We start from the raw sequence: 16,965 nt of genomic DNA, 5'->3' as shown, positions 1-16,965 counted from the left end.
CTTTTCAGTTAGTGAACATTTCTAAAAATCCTTTTTGTATTGGTCTTAAGTAATATTCAAATTTTCTGAGATACTGAATTTGGGGTTTCCATTAGTTGTCAGTTATAATCATCAAAATTAAAAGAAATAAACACTTGAAATATATCAGTCTGTGTGGAATGAATGTATACATTATACAAGTTTCACTTTTTGAATGGAATTACTGAAATAAATCAACTTTTTCATGATATTCTAATTATATGACCAGCACCTGTTTATAGCAATTGTAAGTCAGCTAAATGACATGTAATGTAATTTCAATACTTACACTGCTAGAGTCACTGTGGCGGTGGATGGCTGCATGGTTTTCAGCACTATTCAAATCTCCAATGAACTCCTCACATTTCTGGCAGTAAAACCCGATTACTGGTGTCAGAAAACTTAATCCTGCAAAGTGACAATAAAGGCATATGGAGTATTTTAGAATGTGGAAGATACTAAAGTCAACAGGAAGCATCAGATTGTCCATAGAGAAAACTGCTTTACCATCCTGTTTCAACAATCCTTCCAGTTCTTTCATCAATGATTCCATTTTATTCATTCTGGCTTGTTTCTCTTTCTTCCGTTCCTCATCATCACCTGCCTGGGAAACACAAGCAAGATTTTACAAAATGAAGCTGTTTGGTCATTGTTTTAAGGCGTTAACTTTATCAATTACATGTTGAGTAGTCAGTGACGCAGCTTGGAAATCCATTACCTTGTGTTTATCAGAGGATGTCTGAGATGTGCCACTGCCATCACTTTTTTCCCGCTTCTCTTTTGTCGCTGAAGGAAGAAGCAACATAATCTTGTATTTTACACCAAAAGCATTAAACAATAATAACAACAAAGAGGATAATTCATCAAGCCAGGTGGATCAGACTTATTGGGTACACCTCCACGTTCAGCCTGTCACATAATCTTATCCTTGAAAATTGGAGAGAAACAGATCCAATATTAACTTGACACATCTTATGATTCTAAATGAGACATGCCTATGAAAATTTGTAACCACACATATTTAACATACACAGTTAAAACCTCTAGCATAACCAAAGTTAATCAAAATAATAAACTCGATCAACAAAGTTGATTTCAGTGTGAAGGCATAGTAAGTAAAAATAAAATATAAAGAAAAAACTTGAGTTGACTTTATTAAATGCAGGATTCTCACCTTTGATCAGCGACTGTAAAGACTCCAGAGCTTGCCGTACATTCGGGTTACTCAGTGCTAAGCCTGCTGCTGTTCGCTCTGAACTGGGACATGCAGGAGACAGCTGCGTCCCCTCCTTTTGCCCCTGCATCTTAACCATAAACTCGCTGATGTCTGTTGTGCCCAGACTTTTTAATATGTTCTTGATCTTCTCACACTCACTGCTGTCCAGATTGGCAGAGGCTACGCTCGAAAGTAATTTGAAGGGGTTGCTTCAGATCAAGCAAATCCCCAAAGCTACTAAATATGGACTTGTTTTGATGATGTTGTTGACTGCCTGAACTATCCATTTCCTGTAGTTTTGCATGTTCTCCAATCTGGGAAAATACTGCAAAACGTGCAGTAGAGGTTTTATTGGCTTGTTTTCCTCCAGCATCTTCATTTCCATACAAGAATGACTCTTCATCTTCAAGCTCATCAGCTTTCAGGACTGCAGATTCCTCCTGACTTTGCGCCTGGAGCCAAGAGAAGTCACTGCCTACTCTGTCATGGGGAAGGAGCATACTGTCATTTTCCAGCGATGTTGAATTCTCATTACGGTCATGTTGTTGCTGATGTCTGTGCTCATCAGGTACACACTCCCTTTTTTTGCTGTCGTCTGAGGCCTGTGCAAAAGAGTTCATAACAATGAAATACACTTTTTACACAATTTAACTGCCAATGTTCATACATGCAATAAAGTCTTTGCAGGTCAGCTTAAGTCTAACCTAAAACTCAGGAGATGCATAAAACCCACACACTACCTGCAATTTTAAGTATTTTATCTAGTGCTTGCAAAAGTTATTTGATAGTTCGCTAAATAGTTAAATACTTGAAATATCTTGTTTGTTTTCATACATCCCAACTTTTGGTGGGAAGTGTCTCAAGGACTGTTTTTTGTGGACGCCATGGTTATAAATAGGGTAATTTGGTTCTGCTTTAATTACTTTAGAAATTTCTTTATACTCAGCACAGCAGCATCCTATCACCTTGGTACCACTTGTTTCAGTCTGTGGCAGATCACCATTATCATCCCACCCACTAAGAGCTGAGGCATCATGTTTTTAAATCAAGTTTCACAAAGTAGGCCACAAGTTAAAAAAAAAAAAAATTGTACCACTAGATTATCTTAATAAAAACACACACTTCTGTGTATGGTTTCATAATTAACACTTTTTGTGCAGATTTAAGCTAATAACCGACTGAAACAAAACATTTTGGAGAATGAATGATAAGCTCTACCTGAATAGTGAGGACGGCATCTTTGAGGGTGGGCAACCGCTCATCCAGTTCTTTGCTGTTCATGACCATCTTTAGGCCTTCTAGCAGACTATTCCCTGTCAGATATTTACTGCTGCTGCAGCTGTGGCTTATTTTTCTCTTTTTGTCTTTGACATAGCTCTTTTCACTACTACTGCTTCGTGACCTGGACCTCCTGACCCGGCTCTTGCTCCGTACATGACTCTTCTTGCTTCGGCTCTGGCTCCGACTCCTACTGCGAGCCCTGCTTCTGCTTCTTGCCCTGCTTTTGCTTCTCGCTCTGCTTTTGCTTCTCGCTCTGCTTTTGCTTCTCGCTCTGCTTTTGCTTCTCGCTCTGCTTTTGCAACGGGCACGACTTTTGCTCCTTCCTCTGCTTGTGCTGGGTGCTCGGCTTTTGCTTCGCGCACGACTCTTGGCTCGAGATTTGCCGCGGCTTCGACTACGGCTTTTGCTCCTGGTCGCATGCTTCTGGAATTCAGGGTCTGATTTTACTGCTTCTTTCAGGACATTAGCCGACTTAAACGCGTCAGCCAGGTTGTATGCCATGTTCCCTTTGAGATAGTCTGGGAGAGGCTTGTTGGCTGCAATGCATCTCAGGAATTCCTCACCAGCTCGGTCACTGAAAAGCAGCATGTGTTTCAAACGACAGCAAACTGAAAATATACATTCAAACATTATCAAACTGTTCCTGATTAGTCTTAATTAAAGCTACAATTGGTAACTTAAACAAAATAACTGTCATATTTGCTCAAACTGTCACTATATCCTTACAGTAGTACATGAGACAGATAATCTGTAAAAAAAAATAAAAAAATAAAACTCACGTTCCTCTGCCTCCTCCTGGTGCTCCTAATGGCATGAATGGAAAACAACCAATCAGAGCCGAGGAGTCTCAGCAGTGTTAACTGCTCATGAACTCTTATCAAACTGTGCTGATAAAAAAAACTAGGAGGCCCTGATCAAATACGAATCAAGATTTTTTTAGTGGCTGTAAAATGAGAAAGATTGCTCCGGCCAGCAGTGCTTGGTTTTGCTCCACTGTTTTCAACATGGCAGACGGGTCACAAATGTTGTCATTTTACATACACTAAAATATTTTTCTGGAAACATTTGAGGCGAGAATTAGACAATGCAGTAACATAATCTTGATTTATTTTTGATCAGGGTTTGATCGCAGTTGACGTGCAGCCATTGACACTGCATTAACTTCTCTGATTGGTTGTTTTCCTATGGATGTGGTGGAAACTTGCAGATGCCATCATGACCACTAGGGGGAGGCAAACCATTACGACAAATCAGTCTCATGTACTATTGTTAGGATATAGTGACAGTTGACAAGTTATTTTTTTTAAAGTTACCTACTGCAGCTTCAACACATACACACATACCTACTGTCCAGAGAATGATGTTGCACAGGAGTGGGATTCCACTGTGGGATCTGAATGTGCGGTGGTTGTGCGGGAGGGACGATCTGCTGGCTGCCTCCCAAACCAATCACTGTACTACGGTCTATGGAGAAGCTGCTACAGTGGGGCTGAGAGTATTCAGAATTCATGTTATAGTGTTGTACAACACAGAACTGCAATAGCATAATAGATACTTTGATTTAATTTACAAATTATAAATAACTTGTAAATCAAAGGGGACAATTGTACAAACCCCAATTCCAATGAAGTTGGGACATTGTGTAAAACGTAAATAAAATCAGAATACAATGATTTGCAAATCCTTTTCGATCCATATTCAATTGAATATACTACAAGACAATATATTGTTCAAACTGATAAACAGGTTTTTTTTGCAAATATTCAATCATTTTGAATTTGATGCCTGCAACAAATTCGCTTTGCATGGTAGTTTTAACTTGCACTTGTAGATGTAGCGGCGAACTGTGTTAAGTAACCGACAATGGTTATCTGGTTCCTGAGCCCACGTTGTAATATCCTTTACATAATGATATCGGTTTTTAATGCAGTGCCGCCTGAGGCATTGAAGGCCACAGGCATTCAATGTTGGTTTTCGGCCTTGACACTTATGTGCAGAGATTCCTCCAGATTCTCTGAATCTTTGATATTATGGACTGTAGATGATGAAATCCCTAAATACCTTGCAATTGTACGTTGAGAAACATTATTAAACTGTTGGACTATTTGCTCACGTCGTTGCTTGTGAACCACTGAGCTTTTTGGGGATGCTTCTTTTATACTCAATCATGACCAATTAACCTGTTCACCTGTGGAATGTTCCAAACAGGTGGGGTTTTTTTTTAGCATTCCTCAACTTTCCCAGTCTGTTGCCCATGTCCCAGCTTTTTTGGAACGTGTTGCAGGCATCAAATTCAAAATGAGTGAATAAATAATAAAAAAACAATTAAGTTTATCAGTTTGAACATTAAATATATTGTCTTTGTAGTGTATTCAATTGAATATAGGTTGAACAGGATTTGCAAATCATTGTATTTTGTTTTACACAACATCCCAACTTCATTGGAATTATGGTTTGTACATGTTCAATATTTTTGAGTAGTAAGTGTACACTGAATGCTTGGCAACTTGAGCAACTGTTTAAATGATCTGTTGTTACAACATAGCGTAAAGTACGATTATAAACTTCCCAAGAAGTCATATCACATTCTACTGTTCAGCTGCATCTAGCAACAAATGACATGGTCAACAGACTGAAAAGCAACATCAACTGAAATAAATAACACTGGCGTACCTGAAATTAAATAGGCATTTTGTATCTATCAGCAACAATCAAGTTACTGTGTAAAGTAGGGAACAATCAGGACATGTGGGTCTATGCTGGGGCTGACATGAATGTCGTCATGGTAATCAACGTCCAAATCAGTATTCGAATGCTTTGTTAGGGGCGGGGGTGCGTGTGTGTAGGCTTAGGTGCGGCACCCTGAAATTGATAGACGGACGGAAAAACATGTCACGGCCTGCCTCACTTCATCCCATCATCAACGTTACCAGCAACGTAACTGGAAGTTTTACCATGTGAGGGTTAGCAACTCGGCTGCAACTATCGGCACGCAAGATGTCGAAAAAGTCAAGCATCTAGCACTCACAAATTGTGTAATATATTGACAAAATGTGATATTGCGATATCGATATTAATTTCGATATTTTTAAGCATATGTAAAATTACAAAAGTTACAGGAAAACGCATCAAAATAGATTCTTAAATTGAACAAGTTTTCTTACAACACAAGGTTTTGTTATTTCAACTGACAGTCATATTGGACTGGTCCAACATGAATAAATAAATAACGACCATGTCTACAGAACAGGACATGTTTTAGTGGTTGTACAGTATAAATAAAGAGAACAGGATACAACTTTTCTTTCGCTTCTCTGATTCGTTCCGTATTGTTGTCTCGATCAATTTCTTCACTTACACGGTCACTCTGTTGAAAAATGCACACACACGTGGTACGCTCCATAGGGTTTGTCATGTAGTGGACCCGTGCGCTGACGTGCACTAACATGTGCAAGTGGCACGGTAACTGGCCAATGAAACAGAACCGGACTCTAAATTACACACACTTAAGCCACACAACCAACAGGACGCAGCACTCCACAATATAAACAAAATAGTGCATACTTATTGAGACACTTTTGATACTGAGTCGATATATCTTGCACTGGGACAAGAAAAAAGCAAACGGGAGACCAACTCCTTATCCCTGCTGCTTTGAAGCAGCCTTCAGACGCAATACAATTACTGAAGCAATTGGCATTTACTGGCATATAATTGTAACATTCCTTCAAATGCACAGTTAAAGTGTGGAGGAGGTGCACATTAGCTACGCCGTAGCTAGCTGTAACCCCTTAACGCATAAATCCAGCTTATGGATGTGGTTGTTAGAGAATGGTAGTAGTAGTACAATGTGTAGCATGTTGCTGAGACCAAGGAAGAGAAAAAACAAAATGGACCAGCTTAAAGAAAGACAGCAAACAGGTTTTCTTATAACTGATATATTTAGTACCACCACTGTTGAATTCCCTTAGACAAATTATAGCAACATGAAGACATAATCATAGGTTAATACACAGTAAATGAAATTAATGACGATGTGCAAAAGTGAAACCCTTATTTCATGTCTCTAAATATATTCAATCAACATTGTATACCCTGATAAGATCTCCTTTAGTTTGTAGATAATGGTTTTAAAAACGATTTACTGTAGCAAAAGTCTTAATTGTGCCTTTTTAGCCAACAAAATGTATTGATAGATCAATGATATTTCATTGACAAGCAAACCTAATACAGAAACTTTCAAATCACTGTTAAAATTTGTTTAACAATGAATCCAATATGAATCTTATAGTTAACAGCAGGGTATAATACATTCATTGGCCCTCATTTATGAAACATGCGAACGACCAAAAACAGGCGTAGGACGGGCGTACGCAAAGCAAGGGATTTATCAATTTGAACGTGAACGTAGGCGGAGGACACACGCTCTCCCTCACAGCTGTTGCCTGGCTCTGACTCATGAAAAAAACAAGTAAAATAAAAGACACTGCATAAACTCCGCTACTGTGCGTTTATTTAAATATAGGTAAACCATATAGGCCTAAGAGATTGCAATATAAGCCTGTATATTACTATTAGGACTATAGCATACATATGTCAAGGATGTATAAATTAAATAAACTTCAGCTGGAGTCCGTTTTACCACGGCAACAATGTTGACTGCATCAGAGAGCTCTTTCCATTCCCCATTCTTTCTACAGCCTTTAATAACAGTTTTCAGGCTGCCAAATCTATAAACGTAAGTGCAAATGAACCTGAGATATCAGGGTTTTAATCTCCACCTCTGAAAAGTGCCGCTTCTCAGCCGGATTACGTCTCGCCATGTCGTAAATTGTAGGGGCGAGGCCTCAACATCCAGACTATATTGGGGCGTGATATTTAAATTACGATCGTTTCCAGCCGCTGCATTTATCAATGTACGACCATTCTTACGCTCTGATTGGTGTGATACGAACGTTTCATGAATCACACGTGAAGCCTGTCGTAAGATGATTTCTTGCGCTGGTTTCTACGTTAGGTTGATAAATGAGGGCCAGTGTGTCTAGCATACGCTCAGTTTCATCTTTATTTCAATTTAATAATTGCACTTGTTGAAGTTGATATTTAAACAAGATGTTAATACTACAGCCACGCTAGCGGTCCTGTGCAGTAAAGGCTGTCCATCCATCCAATAGTTGCTCAAATATTATATTCGGGACAAAGTGTTGGAACAAGGGACTGATAGACCACCATGACTATCCTTCTGGGCCAGTCACATTTAAAATAGCGGCTGTTTTTTAAACATCAAGTTCAACTTCGTTTTTTGTGTGTGGCCAGGCCTTAGCATGGCTAAATATAACAGAAACAGCAGGATTGACACAAGTACCCCAAGCTAAAAAATCAAACATGGCTGCTCCGTGCATCAACACGTGTGAAAGCTGTAGTAACATACAGTTATAAGCACTTCTGTCTTATTTGTGTCTCACTAAATCAGTCTTACACAGTGCTGTTCATCTTCTATCTGTGGACATGTTACGCTGTTTGTATGCACACAAAAAACAGCATAATGTTATAAGCTGGCATTGCTAACAATGTCTGATCTGGCTAGAGCTAATGAAAACAATGAAAATCCGACTTGTGTGTGACGGCATTCCCAGCTTTGGCTTCCAAGTTCCGAGGTAAATAGAACGCAATAATAGAAGCTGGGATTGCCCCACACACACAATGCTCCACTATATCTTTACATAACAAATAGTTTGTTAATTGCTATATTAATGTTCTAAATGTCAAGTACAGAACTTTTATAAAAAAAGGTGACTTTCATGTTTTCCCCACAAAGGCAAACAACCACAAATCAAATGGATTTCTCCATGTCTTAAACAAAGTTAGTTTTGAATGATGCTTTGAAAGCCATGAGGATCCTTTCTCATCTCTGCTTTTCTGACTTCCACAAGCCATTTTGGTCTTCATTGTCAGTTCCGGACCTTCCACGTGTAGCTTGAAAGGAGACACATTCAGAAAACTGTATCTCACTCAAAACAGCATGGATGTTTTTTTTTCGAAGTTTGTATGCGTGTGGAAGCACCAGAGACACAAAATAACACCCCAAATCCCAGAAAGTGATTTTCTCATAATATGGGCACTTTAAGTGTGACTGATTATGCACAACGCTGTGTGGTCCAAAAAACAAACAAAAAAACATCAAAGGTAAACCATTTGGAACATGCTTTTGTCCAAAGTGGCATACAAATAAGGTACATTTGAAATGATAGTAAATCAGTTGTGTACTTTCTTCGGTGGATCTGCAAGCTTTCTTCCTCTTTTTACAGCTACTGTATAAATGAATGCTGGAGAAATCTTTCACGCAGGTCCAATGGCTCTGCCAATCCTTGATTCCTTAATATTTTTACTGCAAAATATGGGAAGCAATGCAAAAGGACATTGCCTATTAAAAATGATTGAACACAAATAAGATAATTAAAAATATGTATCACAATATAATTTCTACTACATACAGTAAATCATACAATATAGAAGCATAAACTTATACAATAGTCTTAGCAAAAAACATAATCACCTTTATTTAAAATTAGAAAAGTCTTAGGTTGCATACATGTTTCAACATATGTAATAGGTGGCATAGAAAATGCAACAACCTACTCTATTTTTCTTTAAAAAGGAAATAAAAAAAATGCTTCTATTGACTTACCCATTTTGATGTAAAGCAAGTACATTATACTGCCAGGTCCACTGTAGCCATGGATGTGTGTGGATGTGGCTTATCCGTACTGTGCTGACAAATTTGCACTGTTTGTCGTCAGGCAACTGAAATTACCTCTGCAGTATGGCTGTCAGGAAAATTGGTAAAGTGTGTAGACAATAGCCAGGATGCTTAGATAAAGTTGCATGCATAAGAAATAGCTATGTGGACCAAAATTCAGTTGTGGCTGCAAACAGCACTATTTGTAGTCACATGCCTTGTAAGTATTTTGTTACTTATATCTTGCCACTTTCACTACTTTCACTTTGACTACTTTCTGACTTTTTTTTATAGTGAGTTGCTTCTCGTCCTATTGATGTAAGGTGCCTTGCAAGGAGCCTACATCATGAAAGCGAAAGCTAAACTGTTACTCACTGCTTGTGTGTACTGTATGTGTTTATCAGTCACACAAGGAGTAACGTCAAGCAGGACAGGTGCACAAGTAACGTAACAAGTAACGTTCCGGCAAATCTGCGAGTTGGGCAGGCAAGACGCTCCGCTTTTGCGATGCTCCCGGTGTGGTATAGCGTGTGGCGGAGGACAGAACAAAACTGCAGCAGACGCACCCAGTGGAAAATCCGGGACATTAGCTAGCTACAATAACAGCTGTGTAGATATATTCAATAGATAATAACGTTACCTAAGCACCAACCTGGAGAATTGTGATCTGCTCTTACTGAATCAGTTGCATTGACTGAAAAATACATTTTGTCAAACAGATCTATCTGAAGAATGGGGAGTGCTAGCTGAGAGCTAGCTAGTGCGATCCATGACAGTGGCATAGTGCAGCACCTGTAACGTAGGTGCGAGCCTCTCAACTGCTGAGAGAGTGCCACTGTGTATGGGATGTGCAAGCTGACTGACAACTGGATTACTTGGCTAACTAAAGAGGCTCGGCAGTTACATGGCAGGTGCCGCTCGCCTACCACAAGCTACAGTCAAGTGAGCCGATGTTTGCAAAAACCCGGTCAAACCAGCCGCTTCTTGGATTTTGATGCTGGTCTATTTGTGGTGTTACTGTACAGGGGCTTGGAGCGGCCAAAAGGATAAAGAAAGAACCATATTTCAGCTAGGGCTGTGACGGTAGAGTTTTTTTCTCTACGGTAGAGAAGCAAAGGGCAACCCCCTTACGAGAGTAGCGCAATTTAGAGCAAGAATGGCAGGGTGCCTTAAGTGAGTGACGTCAGTGCCCGTGTGGTTGCGCAAGTTGAGCGAGCTGGTAATGGAGAGGAAATGAAAGAGGAAAAAGAGATAGCAAAGATGATGTAAAGTGAGTTAAAAGTGAACAATAGAACAACAAGCTTGAACTTCTTGAGACATGGTTGCTTTATCTGTTGTCAATACTGTGGGTAAAGTGAATGGCGTTACCCCTGAAAAAAAAACATTGGCTTAAACCTTACAACACGTTGCAGCCATAGACTGTATACAAATACTGCACACAGGGCTTAAAGTGAAAAAAAATCCTGAGCCTGAAACTTTTTTTTGAACGGAGTGGGGGGAGAGGGGGGAGTCACAGTGTAATATTTCAATATGCACTCCTTTAAGAAGTAAAGTTTTTACTTCTTCAAACCATATGTTACATTAAGAGTCAATGTAAATTTACATATTGCAATAATATCAATCCAATGAATCATTGTGAAGACAAAACTTTCTAGGTATTGTGTTGTTACTTTGGCCAGGTCATCATCAAAAAAGCGAATTAGTACGTTCATGATGTTGTCCATGTTGATATTAGCTGCATCATGTACATTTATTAAAAACGTCGCATTGTATAGCTTTTCATATAGCTAGACGTCTAAACTCTGGGACAAGGCTGTTATGTTTAAATAACTGCCATGCTAATTCCAAACAGACAGCTTTGTCAAGGCAGTTTGGGCTTCAGATAGCTTTTACACAGTGGCCATCGTTAACGACAAATCGTGTTCCGCTATGAATGTGCACACACGTATTGTTGTATCACAAACACGGTCGGTCAGTGAAGGCGCAGTCGCAGCGCTAACGGTCGTTGCTGGTAACGTACTCGTATGACAGAGTGCACGGACCGAAGCTTTGTGACTAGCATCTAATGACTAGCAAGTACTTTCTTACCGCTGATGCCGTACAGTATCTTCCTTGAACATGCGCTGCAGAAGCAAGCACCCGGCTCCCTCAAATTGAGGCACCAAGTGCTAAAACGGCTTCCCGTCTCCACCGTTTTCCTCTTGTCCTCTATCCATGCCCAGCGCCATTTGTTTTTAACTCCTTTCTCAACTAAAGCTGTATCTACATGCTCCCAAGTTTGATAAACTTTGCATCCATTTTTTTTAGCCGCATTACCACGGAGACCACACAGGCACCGCACTCTCGCATTTCGGCAAAGACCCGCCCTACTTTGCACCTGATTGGCTAGAACTTCGTTCATTGGTAGGTGGAAGTTTGATGATTGGTTAAATCCAGCGCATCAAAAACAGATCCCATGTGGACTTTTTAATTTATTTATTTTTCTAAAATAGTCATAAGCCAGAAATCTGACACCAGGCCCGAGTACTTAAGCCCTGTGTTAGTTAGAGCTGCGTTCCTCTCATATGATTGGTAAGTGAAATGAATTGACTCAAAAATAAACCGCATGCAAGTTCCCAATTTCTTTTCTTTTTTTCCTCACGGCCGCACGCCGGAGATATCGGATTTAATACTTTAAGCCCTGTGCACAACAGTGTTAACATTTCGGCTCAATGTGAGTCTTACTGTGTATTGCTTTCATTTACAGCTGCGCTGCTTTCTCTCCTCTCCGTTGATCAATTCCAAAGATAGTTCAGAAAGCTCTATTGTCAAAGTAAAAAAAAAAAAAAAAAGTTTGCTGACGAGTGCAGACGATTCGCAGCACAGCGGTTTGGCAGCTGAGCAGAGATCAGAAAGGGCGACTTGGCAGTCCGCTAACTTGTTGCTCTCTGTACCAATTTAATTTTAATTTGTCAGGATTAAGCTAAACTAAGCTAAAATGTGTCAGCTGAGAACAGAGAAATGTCTTTGCCTTCCCTACCGTGTATTATATTAAACATTACCTGTAGAAATAATTCATAATAATCTGAATTCATAAAGAAATCCCCCATTTATCCTTTTAACTTCTGTAACTTTAGACTTCCATCCTCTTGTGCAAAGCTGAAGTGACAAGCAATTAAGTTTTTTTCTGCATAATCTCTTGATTATAGGATAGAAGACAGTTGATGAGGATAACTAGACAATGTTATTGCTTTCATTATATTTCATATCACACATCTGTTCTCCTGCAACTTACGCAAGCAAAAGGTATTTTTAAATGTGGTGATGATGTCACCACCAGTATTGCAGTGATGCGGTTATTGTCACAGCCCTAATTTCAGCAATAACTTCTCACATTGGATATTACAATTAAAAGCTGATACTATATTCACCTAGCTAGACATTGTATGCACTATTGGAAAACCTTGGCTAATCTTATTATATAAGGTTGAGTTTAGGGATGCCCCGATCAGCTTTTTTGACAACCGATCCGACACCCAATCTTTTAAATACTGAATATTTGCTGATACCGAGTCCCGAGCCGATACTTGTAGTTGCTCAGATAATAGAGCTGCACACAGTTTTTTTGTTTACAAAAATAACTAAGTAAAGAAAGTAACTAAAATATGTCTTAAGCTTAATACATTTAACTTACTGCAGTAAATCTCTCTCAATACCAAAACAGTTCTATTTAGAATCCTAGCTAAACCCCAATCAAAAAACCAAAAGTTCCCCCGCTGGAAAACGAAAACTAAACTTAGTTACGCCTCTTGCGCTTAATAGTCAATCTTTGATTAGTCTCGCTTTGCCAGACCATCTTCCACGCGCTGCGGAGGAGGTTCTGGCTAGTCCACATAACATTCCGGGATGGGAGAAAAACGGTGCTCTGGTTTATTGGCATTTCTTTAAACCAATCATAACTGGCAGCGCTAAGCTCCGCTCATAGCCCTTTCAAAATAGCCTCGGGAAAGAACTTGTTTTGGTGGAACGTGTACATTCAAAGTTGTTTTAATTGTGCGAGAGAAAATTCCAGTCAGATTGGACAGTCTAGCTAGCTGTCTCAATTTACCATGCAGAGATCTGAGGAGCAGTCAACCATAGTCCTCATAAATCCACCAGAGTTTAAAATTCCAACACAAAGAAAGTGGAAAAAGACGGACATCGGCCAAATTCCGCATCTGGCGGAATTTCCTGCGGCACCAGAGCAATTCCGGAAGTCGAACGTCGAGGATATAGAGTCTATATCCTCGACGTTCCACTTCCATTTACCCTGCATAGATCTGAGGAGCAGTTACAACCTGACATTTAGAGGAAGCAACATGCATGCATTATTAATATTCACTTTAGCCTGGATTGATATTATATGAATACAATGGTGTCATGTCAGTCAACCAGTGTATTTCTTCCTAATTTCCCTCTCCAAAATCACTTCAGAAGAGTAATCATAGCACTTACTTGCTTTGGTTTTTGTAAAGCATTAAAGTTCAACAAAGACTGGTTCACATAAGAAAATTCTTTTTCATTTTTATTTTCTTTGTAGATGCACTCCCCTACAAAATCACTCCAGTAGTTGAGAATGATTTAGTATTTCTAAATAGGGCTATTTATGTCCTCTTTTTTTTCATATCGCAGGGAAAAACAATATCGTAATGTAAGTTTTTTTCCAATATCGTGCAGGCCTAGGCCTATAGATAAGATAGCCATCCACAAATACAGTTAAGCTTAAGGATTTACTGTGCCACATTTTAACATTAAAACATGTATAAATATATGAATATGCCAACATGTTTATTTTAAAAGCTTATATTAGTATTGTATGCACCATTAAAGTATATGTGTAAAGGCTTTAGGCCGCCCTACACGTTATTGTAGGTCCAGTTTAATATGCAACTCAATTTTATATGATATATGTAGTAGGGGGTCCCTGCTCCGTTTCTCTTGTGAAGGGGTCCTTGGGCTAAAAAACGTTGAAAACCCTTGGTTTAAAGAAATGTCAATAAACCAAAGCGTTTTTCTCCTATCCAGGAATGTTGTGTGGAAGGGCCAGACCTTCTTTCGCAGCGCTGTGGAGAAGACTGGCAATACAAACTGAAAATGAATACTGGAAACTGCTATCAACAGTTGTTGAAACGCATCGAGCAATAAATCACAACACATCGTCTTTGTAGCGTCCATGTTGTTTCCACATTACGACTAAAGCTCCTGAACACACAAATTCGAAAGAACGACTTCCCATCTCGGGGTATGGGACCATCCGAGGAGCACGCGAATGCACCATACCTCTCCTGGCTAGCGTAACGCTCTGTTAGCAACCCCTTGTCTGAATCATGTAAGGCTAGCTAGCTAGTTAGCTAACTTAGCCAGCTGAGCTGTCGTTATTAGTCTGTTGGGTACGTACGCTGATGAAATCCCCTCTTGGTGGCCTGTTGTGGAAAAAATGGCTATCCGGTGGTACAGGTGGCAAGTGTCCAGGGGGAGGACCACTACAGGGCCCTCGGAGTCTGAAAGGAGGGCCATTGGGTAGCGGAGGTCCGAATGGCGGCGGTCCGTGTGCTGTTTTACCTGGGCGGTACATGTTCAAGAGGGGAATACTAACTCCCGTATCACAGAGTGAAAGGGAAAACGTGCTATATTTTTCACACGGCTGCGTATCAGGGTCATGGGTGTATTAAGAGAACGGTAAGGTCCACGGCAGCGCCAAAGAAGCGCCTGTGGCTGCCACCGGAAATATAGTAACACAGGAAGCTAACATCCGGAGTCATTCATTCAGAATAAATGTCTACGTTTGGTCAGTAGTTTAAAGCATGATTACATCAATTAATATCATGGAGCTAATTATTTGTATAGAATGTCCGACATAAAATATTACTTTAAATATCCTTAGACAATAATATTCGTACAAGCAAAAGCCCACTCATTCAAAATAAAAGCTCTTCACGTTTTCTCCTGCATTTATTCAACTAGTGCAGTGCCCGTTGAAAATGTGCCTATATGGAACGGGCCGATTGCTTGGCCTGTGGTATTGCTGCTTGTAGAATTCTTCAAAACCAAATTGTACCCCAAAATTACTTACAGAAGGACCCCAAACCACTTAATATGCAACTCCCCTGTATAGAGGGTTTTCACGATGCGTCATCAGACCCGAAGTCACCATGTTGGAGGTACTCCGCATCACAACAAAGCACAGGCACTGAAGTAGATCCCGAACGGCGTCAAGGAAAATGGTTAATTATTGCTGTGTTTTAGGTTGTACCAATAAGTCAGACCGAGAAAAACATTTGGAATATTATCGACTTCCAAAAGTTATTAAAAACCAGGGAGAGGAATGCCAGAAGTTATCAGAGGAAAGGAGGTGCTTGTGGTTGGCAAAGCTCAACCAGGATCTACGAGAGAAAAATCTGTCTTGTTCGGTCTTTGAAATGAAAAAAAAAAACTATTGAGAGTCACTTGGCTACACCTTGAGTATCACAATGATATCATACAGTTAAGGTTAGGTTGATAAAAGACGTTATTGCATTACTTACTTTGGCCTTCACAACACAACGGTCGTTAATGACTTGGTACTGCGTCTCCCTCACCCATCCACACACCATCTGGTTATAAGCCTCCAAACTTTTGTAGGATTTAAGGTATTCCGCTGTGTATGGGCTCGGCAAGAAAACCAGGTAGTTGACTATATCGGGATATGCAACTGAAGGAAGAATCACTGGGTCGCCATGGATCCAAGAAGAGGGAGCCAACTTGTAGGGATCTGCACTGCCAGTAAACTGTAATTTCTCAAAATATCGCTCCTTTTTTGTGGTCCAAGTCCTTCCATGCCTTTGCATCTTAGACGCGTTTTGATGAGCTTTTCTGTTGTTTAGACAAAGTATTAAAGCATCCAAAGTGCACAATACTCCATTACTCCATTCAGTTGTTTACACCGAGTGCCTCCAATATGGCCGCGCATCCAGGTTACCGCCCAGAACGTGACGTCGGTGAAAACCCTCTATAGCCTACTACTGACTTACAGTGTAGGTTACGTCTACATCAGAGGCAGACATTAGCCGCTTTCCGACCAAGTAGGCTAGTTACAGGAACTGGTTATAGGAAAAGTGCACTTCTAAACAGATCTACTAACTACTCTCCCCCAAAACCGTTTTTTCCAATTGCATTCGCACTGGCGAAGTGGCAATAGGGACTGGTAGGAGGGGTAAGGGAGTGATGCAAGCACGGCAACGGTCTTTATAGCGTTAAAATCAGAAAACAAATGCACCAAAAAAGTATGAACTAAATACTAAATCTAATGTATATAGCATATTTGTCATAATTTAAACAAGTCTCCCGAAGAGAAACGGGTATCTCTCCCCCGCCTCTGCCTGCTGCGCTGTGGACGTGTGTGACTGTGTGTGTGTGTGTGTGTGTGTGACGGCCGGCGAGTCGCAGGACACGCTTGTGGAGTTTAACTCCGAAAAGACAGTTAACCACAGGTTCCCGTTAATCTTAAAGGGATACTTCACCGATTTAGCATTAAGCCTTGTATCAGTAGAAACCGGGTTGTATTTTTGAATGACCGTGCTTCCCTCCCTCATGTCCCCCTGAGAGGGGAGATCTCTGTATTGTGGTTCTGGAAAAATTGATACCGATGACGCAAAAATCGTCATTTTACGTCATCGGTATAAATTTTTCCAGAGGCAAAGGACTACAGCCAGTA

At 40.1% G+C, this 16,965-nt stretch overlaps 2 protein-coding genes across 2 annotated transcripts in view; both read right to left on the bottom strand.

Moving 5' to 3' along the window:
* LOC144532184 (uncharacterized) overlaps positions 1-1,432 on the bottom strand; it is a 5,586-nt gene extending 4,154 nt beyond the window's left edge. Inside the window, exons 1-4 of the mRNA XM_078272799.1 lie at positions 1,193-1,432; positions 737-804; positions 526-622; positions 308-426 (exon numbers count right to left, since the gene is read on the bottom strand). Of these exons, the coding sequence (XP_078128925.1) occupies positions 308-426; positions 526-622; positions 737-804; positions 1,193-1,331 (423 nt within the window). The 5' untranslated portion in view covers positions 1,332-1,432. The remainder of the gene's footprint in view (positions 1-307; positions 427-525; positions 623-736; positions 805-1,192) is intronic.
* LOC144532183 (uncharacterized) lies at positions 1,390-14,999 on the bottom strand. The gene is made up of 4 exons (XM_078272798.1): positions 14,671-14,999; positions 3,859-4,004; positions 2,453-3,089; positions 1,390-1,836 (listed from the first exon to the last, which is right to left on the bottom strand). Exons 1-4 carry the CDS (start codon positions 14,845-14,847, stop codon positions 1,390-1,392), a joined length of 1,407 nt encoding a protein of 468 aa, XP_078128924.1. The 5' UTR covers positions 14,848-14,999.
* Between the last annotated feature and the right edge of the window lie 1,966 nt (positions 15,000-16,965).

This window comes from Sander vitreus, chromosome 17 (genome assembly GCF_031162955.1).
Source record: "Sander vitreus isolate 19-12246 chromosome 17, sanVit1, whole genome shotgun sequence".
In the NCBI taxonomy this organism is placed as follows: Eukaryota; Metazoa; Chordata; class Actinopteri; order Perciformes; family Percidae; genus Sander; species Sander vitreus.
The sequence above is the reverse complement of the archived record's forward strand: the minus strand, read 5'-3'. Positions and strand labels throughout refer to the sequence as shown.

Excerpts from the sequence above, each read along its gene's own strand:
- LOC144532183 (XM_078272798.1), bottom strand. The coding sequence starts at position 14,847 with ATGTACCGCCCAGGTAAAACAGCACACGGACCGCCGCCATTCGGACCT. Across the intron at positions 3,090-3,858 it reads CATCATTCTCTGGACAGTAG|TGACCGAGCTGGTGAGGAAT; the intron begins GTATGTGTGTAT and ends GCTGCTTTTCAG. Across the intron at positions 1,837-2,452 it reads ATGCCGTCCTCACTATTCAG|GCCTCAGACGACAGCAAAAA; the intron begins GTAGAGCTTATC and ends TCTTTTGCACAG.